The sequence below is a fragment of the Perognathus longimembris genome, chromosome 25 (genome assembly GCF_023159225.1).
Source record: "Perognathus longimembris pacificus isolate PPM17 chromosome 25, ASM2315922v1, whole genome shotgun sequence".
Classification (NCBI taxonomy): domain Eukaryota; kingdom Metazoa; phylum Chordata; class Mammalia; order Rodentia; family Heteromyidae; genus Perognathus; species Perognathus longimembris.
In genome coordinates this window covers 24,636,569-24,663,351 of record NC_063185.1, presented here as the reverse complement: position 1 = coordinate 24,663,351, position 26,783 = coordinate 24,636,569, and the positions used below count along the sequence as shown (strand labels likewise).

Here is a 26,783-nt window from a genome sequence, read left to right as displayed (position 1 = left end):
CATTCAGAAGGCAACAGCAAATAAATGACTATTGGAAATACCAGAGTACATGAGATTATTTAAGGAAAAAAACCAGCCCAGCCCTAAAAGCTAGGCTCAAGAAAATCAGCACATCAAAGTAGAAGAGGAATTATTAACGGGAATTGGGGGGAGGGGGGGAAGAGAGGCTACTTTCAGGAAGAGAGGCCAATTGTGCTGAACACTGCTAAAAGTTCACCAAAACAATCCAAGTAGAAAAAACTACTTTGATAAGTACCATTCTCAGTGGTGATCTAAGCTCAAGCATCAAGAGTTGTAGTTTATGTAAAGAATTAGCAAGCTCTTTTTTTCCTGAAAAGATCAGATAATACCTATGAACGTACTATTCAACCTTGTCAATGTCCCCTAAGCAGCAGTAGATAAGATGTCAAGGAATGAGCACAGCTACATTCAAACAAAATTTTATTTACAGAATTAGACAATAGCACCCAGACCACAGTTTCACAATTCCCGTTTTGTAATAATCAAGTTTCAGATCAATTAGATAGTAACAAGATTTCTTGCTCCCCCAATCTAAAGTGTATTTTCTCCCATCACTCCATCTTATAGTGAGGTCTCTAGAGTGTAACAGTTAACCCTTAAATTACCTTCTTGATAATGTTTTATCTTTGCCTCCTGTGGGATGTAAGTTTCACAAGAATAGAGATAAAGTGCATATAACTCACATTTTTTTTATACTACCTGCACCTAAATCAGGGATGTAGACCTCAATGAATGTGGTACCTCAATGAATATTTATTTTTTAACTTTCTAAAAGAGATGAGTAATAGTAATAGAGTCTAAATTAACCTGCCTGTCCTAAGCACATCCATGAGTAAATATAAAACCTTTTCCTCCATTCATCAATTTCTTTAAAAGATAGTAAAATGGGTACTGGTGATCTATCCTTTTAATCCTATATTCAGGAGACAGAGATTAGAAAGACTGAGGTTGGAGATCAGTGTGGTCAACAAGTCCTCAAAATATCATCTCAACCAATAGCTGGGCACAATGGCTAGTGTTTATCATCCTAGTTACAATAGGAAAGGTAAGCAGAAGGATGTGGTCCAGGCTAGTCCAGTATATGCTAGATCCTATCTCAAAAATAACCAGATCAACAAGGGTTGGAGGCAGTAGAGCACCTGCCTAAGTGTGGTAGAGCTCTTTGTTGCAGGTGCTAATTTGATTTCCATTTCTTAGGGGGATGGGTGTGCTGAGAACTTATTATACAAAATGGTAGATTTCATTGTATTTACACACACATATAATGTAATGTACTTTGATCTTATTCACCACTTATCTCCTCACTTCTTTCCCTGGTCACTGTCCCAGGTTCCCCTATGTGTCCTGGCCCTTCGTTCCAAACAGTATATTGTAAAGACGAATGAACCAATGAGGCAGTAGGTTCAAAGAACAAAACTCAGCAGGCTAAGAAAGTGGACGAGGAATACATGGGGACAAATGGTATAGACAATGCTTTACAGAATTTTGGTTATAAAGATAAGGGTCATAAGCAACAGAAGAGCCATGTGTTTCTTCAGTGGGGACATTAACTGGGCCATGCTTCATAGTCCCAATAGTCAATAGTTCAGCACTCTGTTTGATGCTCTACTGTGGTTGAGGCTGAAACGGTAGTGCAGTTCAGACCACATAATATTGGCTCTGAGAGATGATGGGTACTGGGTTATCTCTTGAGTTGAAAGCTGACATAAATAAGTTTATAAAATTGTGAGCACTAACAACTAAGTGATTTTCAGTAGTAGCAATGTGTCACTGTGAGGCAACTCCGTGCTAAATGTGCACTCATAGCAAACAGGATGAGCTTAGATGAAACTAAATAGACACTAAAAGTATCCTGCATCTTTCAAAAGTTGTCTGCTTCCATGTTTGAGTTACTAGAAAGCTTCCTTCTAATTCATGTCCCATTATTAATATCAGATATTCACATTTGTCTTGAAATTCCTCATTTCCTCATCCTTTACTTCAAGTAGCTTCTTTGACATCTTTGTCATTGTTAAAGTCCCTGCCTACTGATTTCAGTACCTAGTTAAGTGCTGGTCTATGTGGAGTTTTCCCCCTGACTCTGAAGTCATATTTTCCTCTTTTCACATGTCTGTTTTCTGACTATGTACTTTATATAATCTCTGGATCCTGCAATGTACTAGTTTCTTCTTAAAAATAATGCGTTTGATTTTTCTAGTAGCAAAATTAGTTGATCTTTGTGAGTTGACCTTGCAAAGGCTAACATATGTGTTTGTTATGACAGGCATACTTCAGTTTGGCATTGGTTCTGTCACAAGACCTCAACCACAGGGTAGGCACTACATTACCAGTACAGGTTTTCAAGGGTTAAGCTAATCTGATCACCAAGCAACTCTGACTTGACAAGGCTCCAACTCTAGTGTCACTGCCAGCTACCATTTGCTGTGATCTCTACTTAGCTGTCGGCTTTCTGAATATACTGTCTTACCAGGGTGGGTTTCCCAGAAATTTCATCCCATAGGATTTGAAGACCATTTGTACAAAGAATTTGAGGTCCCAATAGGGACACCCTCCTTTCCAAGGGCCTTCTCAACTTTCAGCTGCTCTGATTGCCTTAATTATCATGTCTTAACTATCAAAGAGGACAGAAAGTTCTGCTTGAGCTACATTTCTATGCACTGCCCTAAAGTTGTGTGCTTCTTGAAGAAAACAGCCAGTAATGTGGACCCCAACCTGATTTTTCTTTCAAGGTACATTTGCCCTCAACTTTCTACCTACTTTTGATCACTCTACAATCCTTTCAGTTTGTTTTCTACATGTTTTTGTCCAGAGGTTTTCATTCTCTCAGCAAGATGGTCATTTGATATGTTACCATTACCATTAGGCAAAAAAACAAGATTATCTCTGATAAAAGCTGATAATTACTTTCTCAAGTCTTGAAAACAAATTTTCAGTGATCAAGTTGTACTGTTCGTATAAATTGACATGTTGAATGAAACTCTTTTGGTTCAACTCCTTAAAGATAATTTAAAATTTCATTAAAATTTCCCCCAACTCTGAGTTTGACTAGCATATAATTATGAAACTTCATCACCATTAAGGAACTCAGAGATCTCCTGGTTTAGTATTTATCCTTTCTAGGAATTCAAAAGCCACTTTACAGATATAATGGACACAACCACTTTTCTCACAAACACGTACAAAATTATATATTATCTCAAGGATCTTAGGATTCCTTTTTCCTAATCTAACTGAATTCTTTCATTTTATATGAAGTTTAAAAACTGAATGTACTCAAGATTGCACTGCTAATTGCTATATTTAGAGAACACTATATGTAAAACTCATAATTCTTGTTTCACTCTTATAATTACCAGGCAAAGTGGTTTTATTTAGAAAAACTGACACTTGGAGAAGACAGATAAATTGCCTAAGGTTACAGACTGAATGACTGATGAAAATTACTACCAAAATAAAGTCCACTAGATCCCCAAACTGAAACATGATCCCTTCAAAAACACAGCATTAGTGGAAAGAACAAAACTACACCCAGAAAGACAAATACAGCATATTCTTATCACTTCTTGTATGAAAGTCAAAAGTTGATCTCATAGAACTAGAGTTAGAATAACCAGAAGCTCTGCAAGGTGAGGGGAAAAGGAAAAGGAAATGGAGAGTAAACAGCTTGTGGATACAGGAGTTGTAGGAAAGGAATACCTTCTAATGGCTTATAGTACAGCAGAATAACTATTGTTGACAAGAACTAATCATGTATTTCAACATAGTAGACAGGACTACAAATGTTCTCAGCACAAGATAATAGCATTTGAGGGGAAGGATAAACAATTACCTTGATCTCATCATCACACATTCTACACATGTGCTGAAATACTACAATGTACCTTTATCAGTATGTAAATTATTACAACTAAAAAAAGCAACCCAAGTGTATCTATCTTGATATATAGAACACAACATGCGGTACATACAAACAATGAAGTATCATTTAGCTTTAAAGTACATATAGAAATTCTGGCTCAGGCTACAGCATGAACATTTTGCAAAGTAAAATTAGACAGTTAAGAACAGATGGATATTGTATGACTCCACTCACACGAAAAACCAAGAACATTGAAAAGCTACAGAGACATAAAGAAATTAGTTGCCAGAGGCTGTTGTAGATGGGGAGGACTTATTGTTCAGTAAGTCTAGTTTCAGTTTATCAAGATGAAAACAGCCTGGAGCCAGGTGCAGGTGGTCCATGCCTATAATCCTAGCTACTCAGAAGGCTGAGATCTGAGGATTGCAGTTTGAACCTAGCTTGGGCAGAAAACCCCCCAAGAGATTCTTATCTCTATTTAACCACTCAAAAACTGGAAGTAGAGCTGTGGCTCAAAGTGGTAGAGCACTAGCCTTGAGCAAAAGAGCTCAGGGACAGAGTTAAAGTCCCACAACCACCTCCCCCCAACCCCCCCAAAAAATGCCTGGAGATGAACGGAGTTAAGAGTTGCAAGCAATAGGAATTTGTTTAATACCCACAAACTGTATATTTAAACTAGCTAAGATAGTACATTTTAAGTTAGGTATATTTTACCACAACAGAAAATTTTGGGAAAAACATTTCAGAAAAATCTCATGTTATATTTCAATCGTCTATGAGAATTCCAATATTTTTCTAAGCATATAAAATAATGAAGCTGAACATATACAGTATTCATTCTTAAGGCTACAAAAGATGGTATCAATTCTGTCATTTAAATATTAGTTTACAAACACTGCTTAAAGTTAATAGCATTGTAGATGCAGTCTCACAAAGATAGTGGCTCTAGATAGTAATTATACACTCAGCCTAATGTTTCAGTTAATGGACATGCATTTCAGTGATAATTACAATGCTTGAACATAATATATCTTTATTAGTAGTATAAAATAAAGCCAGCTTATACTAACTGAAAAGGTTTCCTAGATATTTTTATAACTTTAATTTTTATTGTAAAATATAATAAGGCAAAAAAGTAGTATCAAAATTTTATTTACAATTAAAGAGATATACTTAAAAACTTCATCATAGAAAACACTGGCATATGTTCTACCTGTGAAAAAGTGTTAATGTAATAATCTAAGAAAACAATAATTAGGGGCTGGGAATGTGGCTTAGTGGTAGAGTGCTTGCCTAGCATGCATGAAGCCCTGGGTTCGATTCCTCAGCACCACATAAACAGAAAAGGATGGAAGTGGCACTGTGGCTCAAGAAGTAGAGTGCTAAGCCTTGAGCAAAAAGAAGCCAAGGACAGTGCTCAGGCCCTGGGTCCAAGCCCCAGGACTGGCAACAAAAACAAAACAAAAAAAAAAGAGAGAAAGCAACAATTAGTTAAAATTATATGAAAAATAAAGAGCTACATTCTAGTTTTCTAATACTTTATAGGTATGACACACTGGGCAAACTACTGCCTTTCATTGGATTTCAATATATATTTTTTAAGCCTGGAGATGGAACCTTTAGCCATGTTAGGCAAATGCTTTCCCAATGTGCTGTATCCCAGCCGCTAAGGATTAAAAAACATTGTGTTGTGTGCGCGCACACACGTGTGAATGCACACTTGTGTTCACACACAGTCTTGAACTGAGTGCCTGAGCACTGCTGAGATTTTTTTGCTTAAGGCTAGAGCTCTACCACTTGAATCACAACCCCACTTCTGCCTTTTTGGTGGTTAATTGGAGGTAAGATTTTCATGGATTTTCCTGCTCAAGCTGACTTCAAAACTTTATCCTCAGGTCTCAACCTCCTGAGTAACTACGATTATAGCCATGAGCCACTGGCACCCAGCTCTTCCTTTTAAAAAACTCTGATGGCAGCAAGCAATTTCATATTAGCTCTTCCAGTTTTGAATTTCATGCTATTACACAGTACTTATAAGTATAAAATTTACAGCTTGAAAGCAAAATATCATCAAACACACAATATTCTAACTAGATTTAAGACCTGCAGCCCTCCACCAATAATATAGATTGCATATTTTTATATGCAACATATATGCATTATGATTACATACTATACACATATATTTTAATGGATGAATAAAGTTCCGCTGTGAATAGGTCCCACCATTTTATTGATTCACTCATCTATTGTAGGGCATCCAGGCTGTTTCCATAACTTGACTATTGTGACTAGTGCAGCAATGAACATGGATGTGCAAGTGTCTTCACCATATCTTGACTTGCCTTGTTCTGGGTAGATGTCCCATGGTACTATGGCTGGATTGCAGGGAAGTTCTGTTTAGTTGTTTTGAGGAATCTCCAAATCACTTCTAGAGTGGTTGTATTAGTTGACATTCTCACCAACAGTGCAACAGAGTTCCCTTCTCACATTCCTGCCAGCATTTGTCGTTGTTCCCTAGCTCAAAGTTAGCCAATCTAGCCAAGATGAGAGGAATCTCAGTGCGGATTTGTATTTCTTTTATGGCCAGGGATGTTGAGCATTTCTTCACACGTTTATTTGCCATTCTTACTTCTGAGAATTCTCTCTTTAGCTCCTTTGCCCACTTACTGATTGGTTTAATAGCTTTTTGGAGGGCTTCATTTCTTAAGCTCTTCGTATATTTCAGATATTAGGCCTTCATTTGATGTATGGCTGGTGAAGATTTTCTCCTAGTCTGTTGGCTGTCTTTCTAATAACCATGTCCTTTGCTATGCAGAAACTTTTTAGTTTAATATAATCCCATTTGTCAGTCTTTCTCCTATTTCTATTTGCTGTGCCCCTGGGACTCTTCAAAAAGTTCCTGCCTATGCCTATACATGTTTCTCCTACTCCATCTTCCAGTAGTTTCAAAGTGTAAGGTCTGACGTTGAAATCTCTGATCCACTTTGAGTTGATATGGGTGCATGATGACATACAGGAATCCAATTTCAGTTAGCTACCTATGTACATCCAGTTTTCCCAATAACAATTACTGAATATCTTTTTCTCAATGTATGTTTTTGGCTCCCTTGTCAAATATCAGTATCATATATAAGTATCATATAATATCATATATAAGCATATGCCTTTATTTTGGGGTCTTCTATCCCATTAATCTTTGGGTCTATTTTTTGTGCTAGTACCAGGCTGTTTTTGTTACTATAGCTTTGTAGTAGAGTTTGAGGTCTGGCATTGTAATATTATTTTTGTCTAAAATTGCTTTGGCTATTCCGTCTTTTGTTGTTCCGATAAATTTTTAAATTGTTTCCTCTATTTCGGTGAAGAACATCATTGGGATTTTCAGAGACTAAGATCCAGAAAGGGTCAGACATTCTAGTAGGACTTGGAGGTAGTTTCCTGTGATAGTCAAGAGAAAAAGAGCACCTGTCTTCTGGCAAATAGTTAAGAGAGTATCAAACTTTAGTGGGCCTGGGAATTAACCTGAATAGTTGGCTGAGCCTATCAATTCAAAGTCTGCCGTAGAGTTGATAATGCACATTTCTAACATGTGTACAAGAGGACTAATGCTGCTACTCTGTAGCCTCAGTTTGAGACCAAGCTTCAATACAGTGCTTCTACTCTTTTAAAACTCCATCCCTTCTGATGAGCATGAAAATCTTACCTTCTCTTTTGCATTGTCTCTTATTCCCATCTGACTAACCACAGAAACAAATACATTCGTAAAGTCAGTTTATAGGCAGGTGAATGATAGAAAACCTAGTAATATGCTTTATAGTTAGTTTACAATTTATTTCCAAAGATGTGCCTTTGATAATTCTATTGAGTAGACTGAAAATGCTTATATTTGAGGTTGTATTAGTATTCATATGTTGACAAACTGTAAAATGTCATTCCTGAGCTCTCTACTTGTAGTGATCCATTCCTTTTCTCCTATTTGAATTATCTATTTTGTTATCTTTTTTCTTTTTTGAATGATGCAAAGATGCTGGCAAAACACAGTAAAACTAACAAAAAGAGCATGCATGTTATTACTTATTTTACTGACAAGAAAAACAAACTTGTTAATGTTTAGGGTATTTTGTGACTACCTCTATTCCCATAGGTAATTACAGACAAGCTAAAGAGGAGGAATGGTGGGAACAAATAAACTGAAAACAAGAGAGGATGTAGTTTTTGAGCTAACTACAAATTTGACTTAGCAGAAATCACACTTTTGTCTTTTTCTTGTGCTTTGGCTTTTAGCATATTGTTTGGCTTCAATTCCCAGTTCTTCCTGGCATTAAAAGACATGAATTTAGATTATCTACCAATACTACAATCTTGGTAATACTTGACAAACTGTTTCCAAATTCTACCAAAAGAAAAAAAAAAGTCACTGTAATAAACTTGTTGGTTTCCAACACAGATTGAGAATATGTTCTAAAGATTAGATCACATGCAATTTTTTCAAAGAGAATTTAACCTTTAATATAAATTTGCAGGGGATTTTTTTTAAGTTCTGTCTTTTACAGCAGCCATTTTTTAAAGTATCTGTACTGTATTAATTCTAGGTCCTGGCCATACTTTACATAATCATTATAATATCAGGTACCACCCTCGATGACAACTGAGGAAACTTAAACTCACAAAAAATAATGAATTTCCCAAGAACAGTAGAGTTACTACAGAGCCCATAGCTACCTACAGGTCTTTGAGACTAAGAGCCCAACCTGCTTCTTACTGCAAAACTGCACCTTCATTCCAAATAGATGAATTCTTTATTTCTAGAAAGGAAAGGAATCACATGTGAAGTTTCTAGAATACATAGCCTCCATTTCTCTATAATGACCAGAAATAAATATGGTGACTACCTTTACAATTCCTACCTTGGGGTTTCTTCAATGAAGAATAAATAATTACCCTTATCTTATTATAATACATGACAGAGGTTATATGCAATTCTCATTATGATGCCTTCTTAAACTCTTACTGCTAAACTTAAATGAGAGACATTTGGTACAATCTGAAAAATATTCAGTTCAATTAAAAGTAATTGATGCATGGTGAAATAATTCTTCCCAAAGCTGCTGTAAAATCTTCAAAAAAAAATAAAGCTACTTAATAATTTTCATCTCCTACAGGCTAGAGAGAAGCATTATTGCATATTAAAAATTGGAGTGTAGTTTTCCCAGAGGTAAAAGAAAGTTATTAAAACAACCTATTTATTGTTGATATAACTATCCATTTGTGCCACACAAAAAGTAACAAATTTCAGTACATTAAAAGAAAAGCTAATTAAGGCATAATTAGTATTTTCTGTATTTTGATAATTAGGGGTTAGTTGGCTATTCCTTTTCAAATTTCTATTTGATGCACCCCGACGATGCCTTTAATGAGCAGCTAACGCTATTGAATCCCTCATGGCAGAGGAGTTTAGTGACCACCACTACATTACTTTCATTCATCACTGCCTCTTTACCTATAAATTAATCTAGCCCTGTAGCTATGTTGATCTACTTTATATCAATTTCTTCATCCATATCAGCTGAATATGTATGGCATTAACCTCATTTGCTAGTTGAGAAAAGCAGAATTAAAATGAGATCTAATTTCTCGTGCACAGCACAATTTCAAAACTGCCTGCTAATTTCCACCACCTGTCAGTGTGAAGAGCCTTTACTTTCTTATAATTAAATAATACAGTATATTTTTTAGCAGCTCTGAAAAATGCTAATCTTTCAGAAGTATTCAGTGATCATTAATCATTAGGACAGTAAAAGAGCCTCATTCAGATTTCTCATTTATCCTTTGTTAAAGAAAAAAAAAAGAACTTGGCCTTTTCACAAGAAAGAAAAAAAATGTACTGGATGGAATATAAAAATTAGCTATTATGTATCATTATATTTCTACTGAAGTTTCTATTTGTCTAGATTACTGCCACATGGTGGTAAGAGGCATTACATAACCTAAAGGTAGAAAGTTTGATAAAATAATCAGAAACATTAAAAAGCACATGATTTTCTCTGTAATCAGTAGAAAACCCAACAAATGCACCTTGCAGCCATTTACGTGGAACACAGAATAAAAAGTACTGTTTGAACAAACCTTTATGTGGAGCATAGAGCAAAAGGTACAGTCTAAACAGAGACAGCACTATATTCAGACTCACTCAGTCCTCATTAAACACTCTCAACTGGACTTCACTGACTTTGTCCAGCACCTATTAATATAACCAGAAAAGAAAACTTGAAAATACAACCAAGAAAATAACTGCTTTTTTTTTTGTTTTACTTTTTTGTGCAGGTCCTGGGGTTTGAACTCAGGGCCAGGCATTGTCCCTGAGTTTCTTTTACTCAAGGCTACTGCTCTCTTTACCACTTAAGCTCTGCTTCTGGCATTTTTTTTTTTTTTGGATAGTTTATTGGAGATAAGAATCTCACCAACTTTTCTGCCTGGGCCAGCTTTGAATCACAACACTCAGATCTTAGCCTCTTGAGTAGCTAGGTTTATATTTCTTCTGTCTTTTTGGTTAATATGTTAGCTTTTACTGTTTACTTCACTGTAACCATATTGAGTAAGTTAATAAATAGGATGCAATTCAATCTTAGCATTCCTACATATTTTTCAGTAAGCTTAATTTGTTTTTCTTCCTGAGTTACTAGATAAGAAAATGATAAGCAAGAACAGTATGTATGGAATAAGCATACAATCCCAATATATTATTTAAATGTTTTCTTATTTTCAGGCTCTTAGGCTAAATATACATATTCCCCAAACAGTAATGTGCCTTGATTAGTCCTATGACTATTTTCTTATACTTATCCTACAAAAATGTACACTATATATTACACTATACATTATATTATATATAGTATACTACATGTAGTAGTATACTATATATAATATACATAATACATGGTACTATATATTACCATATAGTATACTATATATAACATAGTGTACTGTATATATAATATACAGTACATACTATATAGTGTACAGTACAATGTGATATATAGTACATACTATATATACTATAGTATATATATACTATACAGTACTATATAACACTATACCAATACGAATACTGTAATATAATACTATATAATAAATATTATATATTACCATATATTATATAACATAATACATATTATATACTATATAATACAGTACCTAGGTGATTAAGTAATAAGTACCTCTAAAGAATTATGAAATAAATTATTAAAAGTAAAACAATCTAAAATATTTCTCATTTAGTTTTGTAGGACACATCTGACACTATGAGATCATTATCTTGGAAGCCTAGACCTCTTTCAGAAATACTGCCATCATATTTACTCACAAACTCTAATGGTTAATAACAGTAACCATACACAGTGCCTAACAGGTTAAGCAGTGCTGAGGCAGATATGGATGTGGGATGGTTTGTGCAGAGGTTCTAGAGCAGCAGTTCATTCTCACCCTAATTCCCTTCAAGCAGCCTTGTTATAACAATTTGCAAAAAGGAAAATACTTTCAGAGATGCAGTATCAAATTCCCACTGATAACTATTCTGACACCAAATAATAACAATGTTAGTACTAGCTTCATGTGAACATATTCCCGCCAGAAATTCGATGAGCAAATACTCCTACTACCTTAAAGAAAATTCATGTATGTAGTAGATGCCATTCCTTTCTTTAAAGAACTTGAATATTTTCAAGAGTCAGCAAATTTTACCCCAAGACTTCAATGATCAGGTTCTTATCTCCTTCTTATAAACTGGTCAATAAAGTATTTGGTAGCCTTTAAATTTTCAAGAATATCTATTCTTACCCCAGATGAAAGGGTTATAAAGTATAAGATCATATATAGATTACATAGATCATGAACTGTGGATATAAATTACGAAAATTTTATCAAGGAAAAGAATGTTTATTATATGTTTCATCTTTTAATTTGTGGGGAAAAGATTACCTTGCATATGATTTCTATAAGATTAAATGACTCTAAGGACAATTATACACTGAGAGATTAAGACTTGAGTTGTCAAATTCAGTAACTAAAATCTCTATAAACTGAGGGTGCTTAATGTTGAAGGCTATTAAAAGGTGTATCTCAAAAAAAAAAAATAAAAGGTGTATCTCAGGGGCTGGGAATATGGCTTAACAGTAGAGTGCTTACCTGGCATGCATGAAGCCCTGGATTCGATTCCTGAGCACCACATAAACAGAAAAGGCCGGAAGTGGCGCTGTGGCTCAAGTGGTAGAATGCTAGCTTTGAGCAAAAAGGAAGCCAGGGACAGTGCTCAGGCCCTGAGAGTCCAAGCCCCAGGACTGGCAAAAAATTTAAAAAGGTATATCTCAGTACATTACATAATGTCTCCTTTATTATTCTATATTGCTTCAGTGTCATGGACTCATTTAAACATTCAAGCATGAGATGTTGGAATATATGAGAGAGAAAACTTAGGAATCTCCAGAAAAAAAGCATCATCTTCTAAAAAGCTACTTACGAGAACAATCTAGAAAATGTCATTTGTAATCTGAGAATATACATATATTATTTGACTTTCCTCACTTATCTGGTTTTCAACTTTTATAAATACTTTAGAGTTTACAATCATTAAAAATAAATTTGAAACAGAACATAGATTAAAAATGCTCTTGGTTAAGTATTGATTTTGATCAAGAAATCACAAAGAATAGTGAACTTTGTGGTTTGGTTTCTTCCAGGATCTAGCACAGTACTTGACATAAGGAAGAAAATGACTGTCTAATGAATATATGTACAAGTAATTATATAATTGTATAGAGTACAATGAAGTAACAATGGTGTGTCTAACTTGGTATGATAAATAAGCAATAGGAATCAGCTTTTAAAAACATCTATTTTTTCCAACTTACATCCTATGTTTTTCCAATTTACTCATAATTTCAATCATAAGTAGTGTTAATATTTTTAAGTTTATATTTGTCCACCTCAGACTCTTCCACCAAATGTTCTTGAATGAACATTTAAATGCACTTAAAGAGTTCATACTTGGTAAATGTAACTGTAATGTGGCAAATTCAAGTACAAGTTGGCAAATCTATTTATAGGGCATTTAAAAAATAATAATTTATCTAATAACTGGCCTGCTTAGGTAAGCATTTGTTAAGTAAGTTATAGAATATTTTATAATTCATATACATTATATAGGATGAGTTAAGTGCAAAGGGATATAGAGAAAGAATTTTAAAGGGCTTGTCTAAATACTAATGCATATATATTAGATATGTTGTTTGACTATTTGAAGAGGAAATCCATGAACAATAAAATAAACAAACAGTTTAAACATTAACTGAGATTATAAGCACTGACTGTTCACCAAATGAAAAATCTAGGGCAAATAACACTATCACAAAAAGAGATTATGACATAATTTTACAGAATACAGCAATCTGAGGGAAGCTAAAAAATAAAGCTTTCAAAGTTTAGAACCATTGAGCAGACAAAAAAAAATTTAAGCCACTGAACATTAGTCTCTGAACAATCCAGCTTCAGAATATAATCTGAACGGGTACAGGTACTTTTTCCTATAATCTGCATTACATATTTAGAATATAATATTTAAAAATTTTAAATGTTTGTTGTTTAAAATATAAATCTGATCTTTTTTTTTTCCTTGTGCTTGAGCTCACGGCCTTAGCTTTTTCGTTCAAAGTTAGCACTCTACCACTTGAGCCACAGCTCCACTAACAGCTCTTTGCTGTTAACAGCCTAATTGGAGATAAGAGTCTCACAGACTTTCCTGTACATCTGGCTTTGAACCATGATACCTAGATTTTAGCCTCCTGAGTAGCTGGAATTACAGATGTGAGTCACTGGCACCTAGCTTGCTTTAAAAAAGAAAGACAACAACACAACAGTGATAACTCTATGCGTAAGAGACAGTTTTCTTGTAACTGTTTTTCCTAAATACTTTTTGGAAAAATATGTAACAAATATAAAAGATGTGTTTCAGTAATAATCAAAATATATCTTTTATCTAAGTGTTTGGAAGTGGCAGCTAATAATACATTTACTGCCACATCGGAATGTTATTTTCAATTACAGCTTAAGTTACTGTTACTGTTGAGTAGGGAAGCAATAGAATAATAAAATAGTAACTGTTAGTAACACAACACCCAGGAAGACCTAACAATTATAGGGAGAGAATGCCATCTGCTGCTTCACATGTGTACTCAACAGCAGGAGAAAAGCTGTATAGCAAGAGTAATAACACCAAACAATTCAGAAATTGATACACAGAAAAAGAAAGTTGTGATAATTCCTATTTTGATTTTAGACAGTCTGAAAATATATCAATGAGCACTTATTGTGTTAGTGCAAATTTTAAGTTCTTCCAGATTTCAGGACATAATATACTTACATACCAGGAGCTGATGATGCTCATAACCTGGACTTCTAGATATTGGCAGTCAAAAGGGAAGAACCACTTAGCATGGACTGTTCGGTGTCGACAGCTACCATTTTCCAAGACAACATAATTCTATCATACATATCACTAAGGACTCCTTAATGATTTTACCTTGTTCTCTAAAGCAATTTATATCAATAGTATTTTGTTGCATATACAAGTTTTTATAAACTTTTAAGATACTTAAATTAGTCAGAATCATTTTTCAACAAACATAAAACCTGAGAATACTGAACACTAAATCTAGGCCCAAGTCTACAGAATTGGGCTGGGAATGTGGCCTAGTGGTAGAGTGCTTGCCTCGTATACATGAAGCCCTGGGTTTGATTCCTCAGCACCACATGTATAGAAAAGGCCAGAAGTAGCGCTGTGGGTCAAGTGGCAGAGTGCTAGCCTTGAGCAAAAAAAAGCCAGGGACAGTGCACAAGCCCTGAGTTCAAGCCCCAGGACTGGCAAAAAAAAAAAAGAATGCCAAGTCTACAGAATTCTACTAAACACAAACATCTAAGTTAGTAGAAAGCATATAAGCCATAGAACAGGCCCTTGGGGGTGATAATAAAAAACAAGGCAGGTACAGTACACAAATCAAAATTGCAACCCATACATGTTTTGCTTACAATTACAGTGCTGTGTAATGAATGCAGGAGTAGAATATATACAGGTGCTATACCACACAGACAAAAACGAATTCTGTCCTAGGCATAGGAAATTATTTTTTCTAGTATTCAGAATTAATAGAAAACAAACTGCTAGGTTTGCTGAAAAGATTTAATGTATATTAAGCATATATTGTTAAGTATGGGTACATAAGCATGAAGCTAGTGAAATGTGTAGGAACGACTCAAAAGAACCATGTAAGTCATACTCTATATGATAAATTCAGTAATACTTAAAAGTGCCTAGTATACTTCCTAGCACAATGTAAGTGTGCTCTAATTATTAAACATTCTTTTCCTATTATCATTTAATATTTTCTGCTTTGGGGCTACAAGTCAGAATCAGACAACACACTCACTCTCTAAAAAATAATTTCTACGTAGTCTTCCTTAGTTGCCAAGAAAGAATATGCACTTGTCCTTGACTTTCCATGAAAGACTGGCTCCACAGGAGCTCCTGGCTCTGCAGTAGTCCAAATTCCGTATGTAAAAATGGCACAGAATTTTCACTCATTTTCACATAATTTAAAATCATTCCTCAGGCACTTATAGTACCAACTATAGTGTAATTACTACGTAAATAGTTGTTACATTGTGTTATTTAGGGAATAGTGAAAAGACCAAAAAAAAACCCAACATGGCCGATGTAAATGCAATTTTCTTTTTTTGAATATATATTAGGGATACTGGGGCTTGATCTCAGGGCTTTATGCTTGCTAAAAGCAAGTACTTTACTACTTGAGCCATGTTCCCAGCCCATGATTTTTGTGCAGGGCCAGCCTGAGCCATATGCCACCACACCTGGTCCTTTTGTTTTGAGTATTTTTGATCCACAATTAGTTGAATCCATGGGTGTAGAACCTATGGAAATGGAAGGTCGTCTATATGTAGTACTTATTACAGTCTATTTTTCCATTAGTAAGACCTTGTAGGCCTGTTGTAAGGAATAGAAAGCACGAACATTTCTGAGATGAGTATAAATATATACTAAGACCTCCCCAAACTTGATTTCTAGTACGAGCGATCAGCAAAGATGCCAGAGAAAATAAAAAATTGGGAAGCTTTAGCTTCACTTTGGGTTATGCAATAGGGATGTATGACTTGAATCTAGAAACATCCTCTAAAGGCTCACATGTTAAGGGCTTGGATAGCAGTGATTGGATCATGAAGGTTCTAACTTCATCAATGATGAATGCAGGTTGAATGGACTATTAGGAGGTGAGGCCAAGCTGGAGGAAGTTGGTTATTGGGCATATCTTGTCCCCAGACCATTTCTTTGTAGATCTGCTTCTGGATGCCATGGTGAGCAGTTCTGACCTATTGTACTTTCCTGCTACTGTAATACCTGGTCTCACCACAGACCCACAGCAGAGACCAAGTGGCCACAGACTGAAACTGTGAGCCAAAGTAAATCCTTCCTCTAATTGTTCAGTTATTTTGTCATAGTGACAAAAAACTTACTAACATAATACCTTAGGAATAAAGATAACTTAAGACTAACTCCTCTGATGAGAGTAAGATGCACGAACCAAAAATGTTACCTATAATAAAAGAATTAACTTCAGTCTGATATCATCTACTTTTTCCTAATATGTAAAGTTTTTCAAAAAGCAGAAATGAAGAATCTATAATTTGCTTCTTTCATAGTTTTATTCCATTAAAAGTCACATACATGTGTATTAATATATGTATATATCTCAAACAAAATATTGAAAACCCAACTCCTACTGCTGTAAAATAATGGGTCACATTTTCTATTTTTTTCCAAGTACTTTGAAAGACAATAATTACAGGCATTTCTACTCCACTTTGTACTGTTCTAATTTTAAATCCAGACCAAAGGAATATGGGATTAGCAATGTTTCAAGAGTACTCACTTTTACAAAAGCAAAATAACAAGTTCTTTGGATGCATTAAATAAGACAATTACCATAATTTGACTTTTACTCTTTGAGAAGCATATCTGGGAGTTAAAAATAAGCATTATTTATAAATTTTATGCTATGCAATTGTTGTCTGGTCCTAGTTTGTCTTACTGATGACCTAAAACACGTATTTCTAGCTACTTCTTTTTCTTTCTAATGATGTCATTAATGGCAGCTAAATTCTAAGAATATTTTATTGATAGCAATCCTAAGTGGCAGTAACAAATCACAATGTTTTATAAAGCAAACACTGAACTACATTATGTCCTTAAAAAGCAAAGAAAATGTTTTACCTAACGTTAGATAATTTATAATCTTAAAACAGAACAAGTAATTTTTCATATTACTATAAAATCATCAAAAAGTCATAAATAAATTGAAGGTTAAGATAAATTCCCTAATAAAAGAAACCATAAATGAAGGCAGGCACTGGTGGCAAATGTTTGTAATTTTAGATAACCAGGAGGCTGAGGATAAAGGTTTAAGGCCAGCCCAGATAGAGAAGTCCATGAGAGCCATCTCCAATTAGCTAGCATAAGCCAGGCTGGAGGAAAGACTCGAGGGGCAGAGGAATACCCCAGGTATCAAAAGACCCTGAGTTCAAACAGAAAAGGAACAGAAGAAGGGAAGGAACTGGGGAGGAGGGAGGAAAGAAAGCTTGTTTAGGATTTTCAAATAAATTTTCAACATCACTAAAACAAATCCAAAGTAGGTAAGAGAATCCTTAGGGCTTCTTTAGAGAAGTTCTGCAAAAAAATTTTTCTTTCTATCCTAGAAAGTTTTTTTTTAAAAAGTAAAAGAAAAAAATCTCACAAATCTTACTCAAGATCATTTAGTCACCTCTGTACTGCAGGGACTAATTTGAAGAGCCCTGGGAGTTATAAAGATCTTCGAGTGCTTGAGTCTCTCAGATTAAATGGTGCAGTTTACATATAACTTTCACACATCTTCACATACTTTACATCATCTCCAGACTACTTACAATATTTGGTACAGGTAAGGCCTATACAGACATGCTCCTGTATTATTTAGGTAATACTGACAAGAAAGAAATCTGGATGTATATGTGTCTGTACAAATACAGTTTTCTTTTTTAAACATTTTCCATTCACAGTTGGCTGAATCCATGGATACAGAATCCAAGAAAACAGAGCTAAGGGTAAAACAAAGTACCTACTCAGGGTTCCCATAAATGCCTTCAATCATCTCTACACTATGCCTCAAAATGAATTCATCTATACTTGCTGTGCTAGTCTTTCGATGATTTTATCACAAATATTCTCCTCATTGAGTTGATTTAACGGCAGCTGCCAAGTACATATCTGATTCTCCTAATTACAGTAACATGAAAAATATCAAGGAATCAGTTCAGTAAACTGAAAACTAAGTGTCCCAAACCCCAAAACAACCAAAAGGCAAATCCTGTTTTCATTCCTGGAATACAAAAGGCAAAAACAAAAACCCATTGAAGTATTTAAAATAATCCTATCTAGTAAGTATTCATGTAAGAATATTTACCTACTAAAAAAAGAGAAATAACTACAAAAGCAATACTTGCAAAACTGTTTGGTGTAAGTGAACTGAACACCTGGGGGGGGGGAGGGAAAGGGGGGAAGGGAGGGGGGCATGAGGGACAAGGCAACAAACAGTACAAGAAATGTATCCAATGCCCAACGTATGATACTGTAACCTCTCTGTACGTCAGTTTGATAATAAAAATTTGAGAAAAAAAAAAAAGAATATTTACCTACAAAGAAAAAGGTAAATGTAAGTATAAAACAAGCAAATTAATTCTGCATTGCTTGTCAATATCAATTAAACAAATGATCAATTAAATTTCTTTTTGTAGAAATCTACAATATAATTCAGCTCATATCTGAATTTATCTCTAATAACATTTCAAAGTAAATCTCTTATTAGTAAAACCTACCTTTGAGGTTCTTTGAAGTTGATCACCAACATATGTTTTACGAAACTGATCCAAGAACCACAGAATTGCAAGCTCTATTTTCTCATTAGAAGATTGAGGCAATCTGGTATCCATTAAAGATATAAGCTGAAAAACTCTTTCCACAAAGGAAAACTATGTTTCAGTACAAGTCCTTAGAGAAATAACATTAAAACATTTATCACAGATATATGATCACTTTAAAGCATATAAAGAAAATGTTTTGCAAGTCAGATGGAATCCTACCTCTGAAATATACTACAATTTGGTCTAATTCCTTCTAACCATTTTCTCATAAGACAGCCATATATCTACCTATACATGCACATGTATTATTCTATTCAAATTTTACATATGTAACACATGGCATATACAGTATACACAGCCATAAGGAAATACAAAAGTGTATTTCCATTAAAATGTTCATTTTAGGATCATGTCTCAAAGTTAACTATCAAGAACTTTTTCAAGGGGAGGACGGAAGGTGGGAGAAAAATGAAGGAGGGGATAACAAGTATGACAAAAAATGTACTCATTACCTTATGTATGTAACTGTAACCCCTGTGTACATCATCTTGACAATAAAATTAAATAACTAGTTAAAATAAAGAGCTATCTACATATAAAAGTAAAAAAGAACTTTATCAAGTTATATCACTCATAATGAGTCATAAAAGTTTTGCCTAAAAATAAACACAGATTATCTTGACAAAATGAAATATTCCCAATACTACTACTAGTTATCACAAAATCGTAGGTTTTATACTTATTATTACTAGAAAGTACTTTTAGCAAACTGAAATTTAGGGGTTAATGTCCTAGACAAAAAATTCAAGTAAGAAAATACATAGTTTTGAATTTTAAAAGAAGAAATGCTCCTGGAGCATAGTGCCTCAAGCCTTTAGTCCTAGCTACTCAGGAGGCTGAGATCTGAAGATAGCAGTTCAAAGCCAGACCAGGTTTGGAGATTCTTATCTCCAATTAACCATCAGAAAACCAGAAGTGGAGTGTTGGGGATTCAACTTGGCCTTGAGGGGGGGAAGGGCGATGAGAGCGCTGGAGACGCAGCCCTTCCCCCAGCCCTGGGGCAGTGTGGAAGTGAGCCACACCTATCTCCTTCTGGGTCCGGAACCAGAAGGGATAGCTTTGAGACCATCCCCCACCTTGCACCAGCGAGCATGTGAGCTCCCTTTTCTCGGGCTTTGCCCAGAGGGCGGTACTATGGGAAGTGACATTAGCCCATGAGGGAGGTCCTTGGGATCTGCTCTTGGACGGACAAGCTCGCCAGCCTATCACCAGCTCCTGCTCAATCATCATCAGTAAGCCCCTCCTGAATAAACCAGATTGCTCTCCGAAGTGTCTCTGAGATCCGTCTGCGCCTGGCTTCCTTGGTGGGTAAGGAGGGAGGAAAAGAGGATCTCGTTCGGCCACGTGCACCTTAGGCTAGCCCGTGTCCCTTCGCTCCACCTTGGCCATCCGCGGGTCGGGCGCCCAGGGGAGAGGGTGGAAAGGGGAGCACTGATAAGGGAGTAAGCTTAGCATCCCCACACCAGGGGAGGTGAATCTAGCCTGGCAGTGGAGTAACAGTAACCCCTCTGTACATCACCTTTATAATAGCAATAATAAATAAATAAAATAAACTGGGCACCAGCGGCTCAAGCCAGTGATCCTTGCCATTCAGGAGGCTGAGATCTGAGATCTTGGGTTAAAGCCAGCCTGGACAAGAAAGTTCAGGACATTCATCTCCAATTAACCACCCAAAACCCAGAAATGGACGTGTGGCTCAAGTGGCAGAGCACAAGTCTTGAGCAAAAAAGCTTAAGAGGGAGCACCAAGGGCTGAGTTCAAACCCTAGAACTAGCGTGTACACACACACACACACACACACACACACATACACACACAACCTACAAAAATAAAAAAAAATCTAACATATATGGAATTATCACGTTTATAATATTTATATATAAGAATTGTCCTGCCAGGGGCTGGGGATATGGCCTAGTGGCAAGAGTGCTTGCCTTGTATACTTGAAGCCCTGGGTTCGATTCCCCAGCACCACATATACAGAAAATGGCCAGAAGTGGCGCTGTGGCTCAAGTGGCAGAGTGCTAGCCTTGAGCAAAAAGAAGCCAGGGACAGTGCTCAGACCCTGAGTCCAAAGCCCAGGACTGGCAAAAAAAAAAAAAAAAAAGAATTGTCCTGCCAGGTGCTGGTAGCTCACACCTATAATCTTAGCTACTCTTATCTCCAATTAACCACCAGAAAACCCTAAGTGGAGTTGGGGCTCAAAGTGGTAGAGTACTACCCTTGTGCAAAAGAGCTCAGGGACAGTGTCCAGGCCCTGAGGTCAAGGTCAATCCCCACATCCAACAACAACAACAAAAAATAACACAATTTTCCTCACTTTGGAATGGAAATGGAGACAATTCAGTGCTTCTTATTAAAACAACGCTCATCAGTTGAAAAATCTTTTTAAAAAGCGGGAGTGGGGGGGAGCTTGTGCTGAATAACTAAATACCTATTGTTTATCTAGTGAGCAAGGTTCTCCCTGCATAGCTGAAGCTGGCTTTTAACTTGAAGTCCAGGCTGGCCCTGATCTTGGGATCCTCTTTCTTCATCTTCCTCAGTGCTGAGACTATAGGCATGCTCTATTAATGCCTGCTCTATTAATTTTTGACATGATACCCTTTGTCCCAATTTTGCCACCATGCCAATGCCTATCACTTTTATATGCTTTATCAGATCCTAAGTAGTAAAAATGCAACCTAAATCTTTATATTATTTGCACAAATGTCTAAACAATATTTGAGTCTATCATTTATTAAAGATTTAACTTGAAAATTAGCCTCTGAGCTTTGATTTTCTCAGCAATAAAAAATGAGTTCATGCTTTTCTCAAAAGGCAATACAAAATGCTCTAGCTCCTAATCACCAAAAACCAAATGTATTAAGTAGTTAGTGAATTCTTATAAACTTCATGACTGTTACTCACCGACAGGATAATTCTCCATCCATAGCATCATGCTCGTCTGTACTGGTGTAGGTTAGTCTTCCTCCTACAACTGTACCAACTAAGTACACCAGCCATGCAAGACGTCCTAACATACACAGGAGAGAAAGGTTTAACAAGTATTGATAGAAGTAAGTTTACTTTGGAGAAAACTCTCAGATTATTAAAATGATTTATTTTTCCAAAACAGTGATCCACAATTATGAACTCAGTTCTTGGCAGAAAGTAGTTAGATAAGTTCGCCATGCCATTCAAACAATGAAAGTGGTCGGTTTTGGAGGTAGCCAAAAGGACATATGAATCCCAGCTCTTAAGTTTTGCTATGTTTTGCCTGAGTTACTTACCGCCTTAATTCTTAAGGATTTTACTTGCAAACTGGAGAAAAATATGTACCTTAAATATGAAGGCTTAAGATTAAAAATGAAAAATGAAACAGTGAATATAATGTCTAGTGTGGGACGGCACATGCCTGTATTCCCAGCATTTGGGAGGCCGAGGCAAGGGGATAATGAATTCAAGGCCAGCTTGAGACTGTCTCCAAAATTCAGGTAAAGAAAAAAGAGAAGGAGGCAGGGTGCTTATGATCCAATACCAGTGTCACTTCTGAGTATCAGTGTCATCATGATGGGGCTAGTCTGATCACTTTGAAACTGCTTCTGTTTGAAACACAGTATAGGATAATGGTAATGAATTCACTCCCTTTGCTTTTATAGGCATGATTTTTAAAAATCTGAGCTTTCTACTGTGCAAGTCACTACCTATTGAGTTAGCTTCAGGATAGCAAGTAATAGCTTTAAATAGTGACACAAATGGTGACACCATAAATATTACCTTGGGACACCAAAACTGAATTAAGAATGAAACTATTTGCTGGAAATATTTTTAGGCATTATTATTTTACTTCTCTAGATTCCTCAACCTAGATACAAGATTTGTTAAAAAGTTTTCAGCACTTTATGAATAGTTAAAATTTTTTTGATAAAAAGAAAAGGTCTGTGTTATCCATGCAAAAATAATACATAAAAAATTGAAACAGGACTGGGAAAATGGCCTAGTGGTAGAGTGCTTACCTGGCATACATAAAGTCCTAGGTTCGATTCCTCAGCACCACATATATAGAAAAAGCCAGAAGTGGTGTTGTGGCTCAAGTGGCAGAGTGCTAGCCTTGAGCAAAAAGAAGCTCAGGGACAGTGCTCAGGCCCTGAGTTCAAGCCTCAGGACTGACAAAAAATAAAAAGAAAAGAAAAAGAAAGAAAGAAACATTTTTCTAGTGGTAAATTTTTAAAGGAAGTTTATTAAAAAGAGTGTATATTTATTCTTTTCTTGTTTTAGAAAGCAATGATTTCTTTCAATTGTACAAAGAACTGAAAAGCAGGTATTTCCTGACTGTTAGGAAACTAAACTAACCAAGTCAGAATTAGTGTTAGAAATAAACAATTGAAGATTACTAAGCTAAAACACAACGTTGGTACTTGCTAAAGAGGTGCTCTTTCTCATAAATATTAAACCATTCCCGAAACCCTAACAATTTTAAATTCATATTGTTCAAGACAAAAAACAGCCACAAGCCCAGTGACATGGCCATGCTTGTATTCCCAACTACTCAGGAGGCACAGATCAGGGATCCAGGTGTGAGACCAGCCAGGTAGCAGGCTATCAAGACCCCTCCCCCACCTCTCTTACTATTACTATGAGACAGGTATCTTAGTGTAGGGTGCCAACAGCAAAGTTCATCCTGTCCTCTGGCTATGTTGTTATCTCAAGAAATGTGCAAGGATATGGCTTACTTAAAAGACAACACAAGAGTTTGATTTATGTTAACTATTCAACCTTATTTTGTCTTTACTGCCACCTGTTATTGCCAAGTTCAAGGCTTTCTTGTTTTCTTGAACTTTAGTAACACTATGCTATTCCCTGGTTCCTAAAGTGCATATAAACTGGAAGTTAAAAATAAATGGGGCTGCAGTCTTGAGCTACAAACTTGAGCTGCAGACCTCCCGAACCCCATCTTTTGTTTTTTGTCTCTTGTCTTGTATTTTTCTTTTTCTTTAATCCTCGCCCCCTCAATCAGGATTCCCTTTTGTTGCCGGCTGGCTCCGGCATCTTAGTACATGCCAATAACCCCAGTGACGTGGAAAACATAAAGTAGGCCTGTGGTTCAAGCCAGCTTGGGCAAAAAAGTCACACCCTACTCAAAAAATAACTAAAACAAGCAAAAAAAAAAAAAAAAGGTGGGGGAGGGCATTTTGGGTGTAGTTTAAGTGGTAGAGCACCTTCCTAGCAAACTCAAGGTATTTTGAGACATAAGCCTAACACAGAAAACTGTCACATGGAATTATATCAGGAGTAAAAAAAACAGATTATCTAGAAACTGCAGAGGAAAAGAGAGGGAGAAAATGGAGAGAAGTAGGTCAAAGGGAACAAACTTGCAGTTTTACAAAAGTCAGCTAGCAATCTAATATATAGCATGGGGACTAGAGTAAATAAAATGCCACTGTTTACAGAAAACTTGCTGAGAGTAGCTCTAGGCAATCTTATTGTGTGCACAGGTACACACACAACTGTGGGAGGTAGCAGTGCCTGACTATAGTATTCATTTCACTATATGTATGTATCTTAAAACATCATGGATGCTTTCGGTGTACACCAAAAAAGAAAAAGAATCTACTTCTGTAACAGAACTGCATCAATGAAGTTTAAGAATCATGAAAACTTAGAAATCTAAAATGCATTTAGAAAAAAATCTGATATGAATTCTGTATCTATAAATTTTTTTAATTTCATTTTATGAGACTAAATTTCCATAACTTTCTATTTCTCTATTTATTCTGAAATGTTCAAGGCACTTGTTTTAAGCAGCTGTTCAAGTACAGAACATTTCTCCTTAACAAAATAATTATTGTTGTAATAATCTGTAATTATGGTTTATAACTGTAATAATCCCAAAGAAATCAGTCATTACCATGGATCACAAGTAATCGTTAACTACTGTTAATGACCTATTTCTTAGGGATTATTGTTTTTGTAAACCATGACCATATAACCACAAATACAAAGGAGGAGCAAGGCAATATAATACAAAGGAGATCGTAATAATAAACTTATTTTGTAACATTAAGAGCCATTAAGCATCTAAATTAAAGCACAGATAACGAGAGCATATAATTTTCTTTGTTCAACACAAACTAAAGTGTTCAGTCTGTACAGAAGAAACCATACTACTATACACAGTGTACAAATGAGCAATTTAGGCATACAGAAACAATTATTTTTAACACACTACATGTATCTTTAAAAGTAGATTATTTCTCACTGACCTTTTGACTAGAAGGGGTAAAAATGAACATTTATTAAAAATTTTGTTTCAGGGATTATACTGAAGAACTTGAATTATTATTATTAATCGTGGGCCTTGAACTCAGGGCCTGGGCAGAGTCTCTGAGTTTTTTGCTCAGGAACAGTACTCCATCACTTTGAGTCATTGCTGCACTTTCGGTTTTCTGGTGGTTAATTGGAGGTAAGAAACTCACAGGGTGGCTTTGAACTGTGATCCTCAGATCTCAGCCTCCTGAGTAGCTAGGATTACAGGTGTGAGCCATTAGTACTTAGCTTGAATTATTTATTGAAACAAAATAGTGCATCCAATTATAAAACATGCTTCTATTTATATTTGATCAAGAATCTGGTCTGACTTAATGTATTCAACATAGACCTATTTAGTAACATAAATCATTTAACCACTAATAAGAGAAAGAGAACTTAAGAGATACAAGAAGTACACAATATTACTCCCAGAAGATTGGCAATTAAAAAAAAATTTTAGGGCTGGGGATATAGCCTAGTGGCAAGAGTGCCTCCCTCGGATACACGAGGCCCTAGGTTCGATTCCCCAGCACCACATATACAGAAAACGGCCAGAAGCGGCGCTGTGGCTCAAGTGGCAGAGTGCTAGCCTTGAGCGGGAAGAAGCCAGGGACAGTGCTCAGGCCCTGAGCCCAAGGCCCAGGACTGGCCAAAAAAAAAAAAAAAATTTACATAAAATTAACATTTCATTTAATGCTTTTCATATACTTTTGAACATCTATATTTTCATTCAGTTTTACAAAGAATCTTTTTCCATTGTAATGTAACATTTGTATATATGAAAGCATACATGCACTACATGTTACGTGTAATAAACCAAACAGCCAGTTTAAAAGCCAGTGTACTGCCAGCACAGTCACCTCTACTTTAGGCTTCTCCCTGCAGTCATCTCATGCCTCCTGCCTTGCAGAGACCATCATCCTATCTTTGGTGCATGTTTTTTTTTTTTTTTGACATTTATTACTAAACACATATTCCTAGACAATGTATTTCTAGTCTCCTTTGTTTGGAAGCCTTATTAATTTTCATACTGTATATAACTTTCTGAGAGCTGTTTAAACATGTCATTAAACATCTTGTCTATGACGTTCATCCTGGTTACGTATACCTATAGTTCACTTATTTATTGCTGTATAATATTCCATTGTGTGACCCCTATTATCTACGTTCAGGTGGATGATTTTCTAGAGGACATATAGAAGTGCTAAATAAGTGAGTATTCAAAAATTTTACTGTAAGAAAATACCAAATTCATTTTTGTTTCTTTCCATTTCTATTTGTTTTTTTAATACTCCTACCAGAAGTTTACACGAATTTCCTTTGATCCACATTCTCCTCTAAGATTTCTGGCTTCTATCAGCCAACATCATACTGAATGGGGAAAAACTAAAACTATTTCCCCTAAAATCAGGAAAGACGGGGTTGTCCATTTTTTCAACTCCTCTTTAATATAGTTCTAGAATTCCTAGCCAGAGCAACAAGGCAAAAGAGGGCATAAAAGATATCCAAATAGGGATAGAAGAAGTCAAACTATCTC

General features: G+C 35.7%; 1 protein-coding gene across 3 annotated transcripts in view; it reads right to left on the bottom strand.

The window, feature by feature from the left end:
- The window catches only part of Ranbp17 (RAN binding protein 17), a 228,240-nt gene that overhangs the window by 166,216 nt on the left and 35,241 nt on the right, over positions 1 to 26,783 (bottom strand). For all 3 annotated transcript variants that reach the window (XM_048334124.1, XM_048334122.1, XM_048334123.1), the window contains exons 13-14: positions 21,866 to 21,971; positions 18,854 to 18,989 (exon numbers count right to left, since the gene is read on the bottom strand). In XM_048334124.1, the coding sequence (XP_048190081.1) occupies positions 18,854 to 18,989; positions 21,866 to 21,971 (242 nt within the window). The remainder of the gene's footprint in view (positions 1 to 18,853; positions 18,990 to 21,865; positions 21,972 to 26,783) is intronic.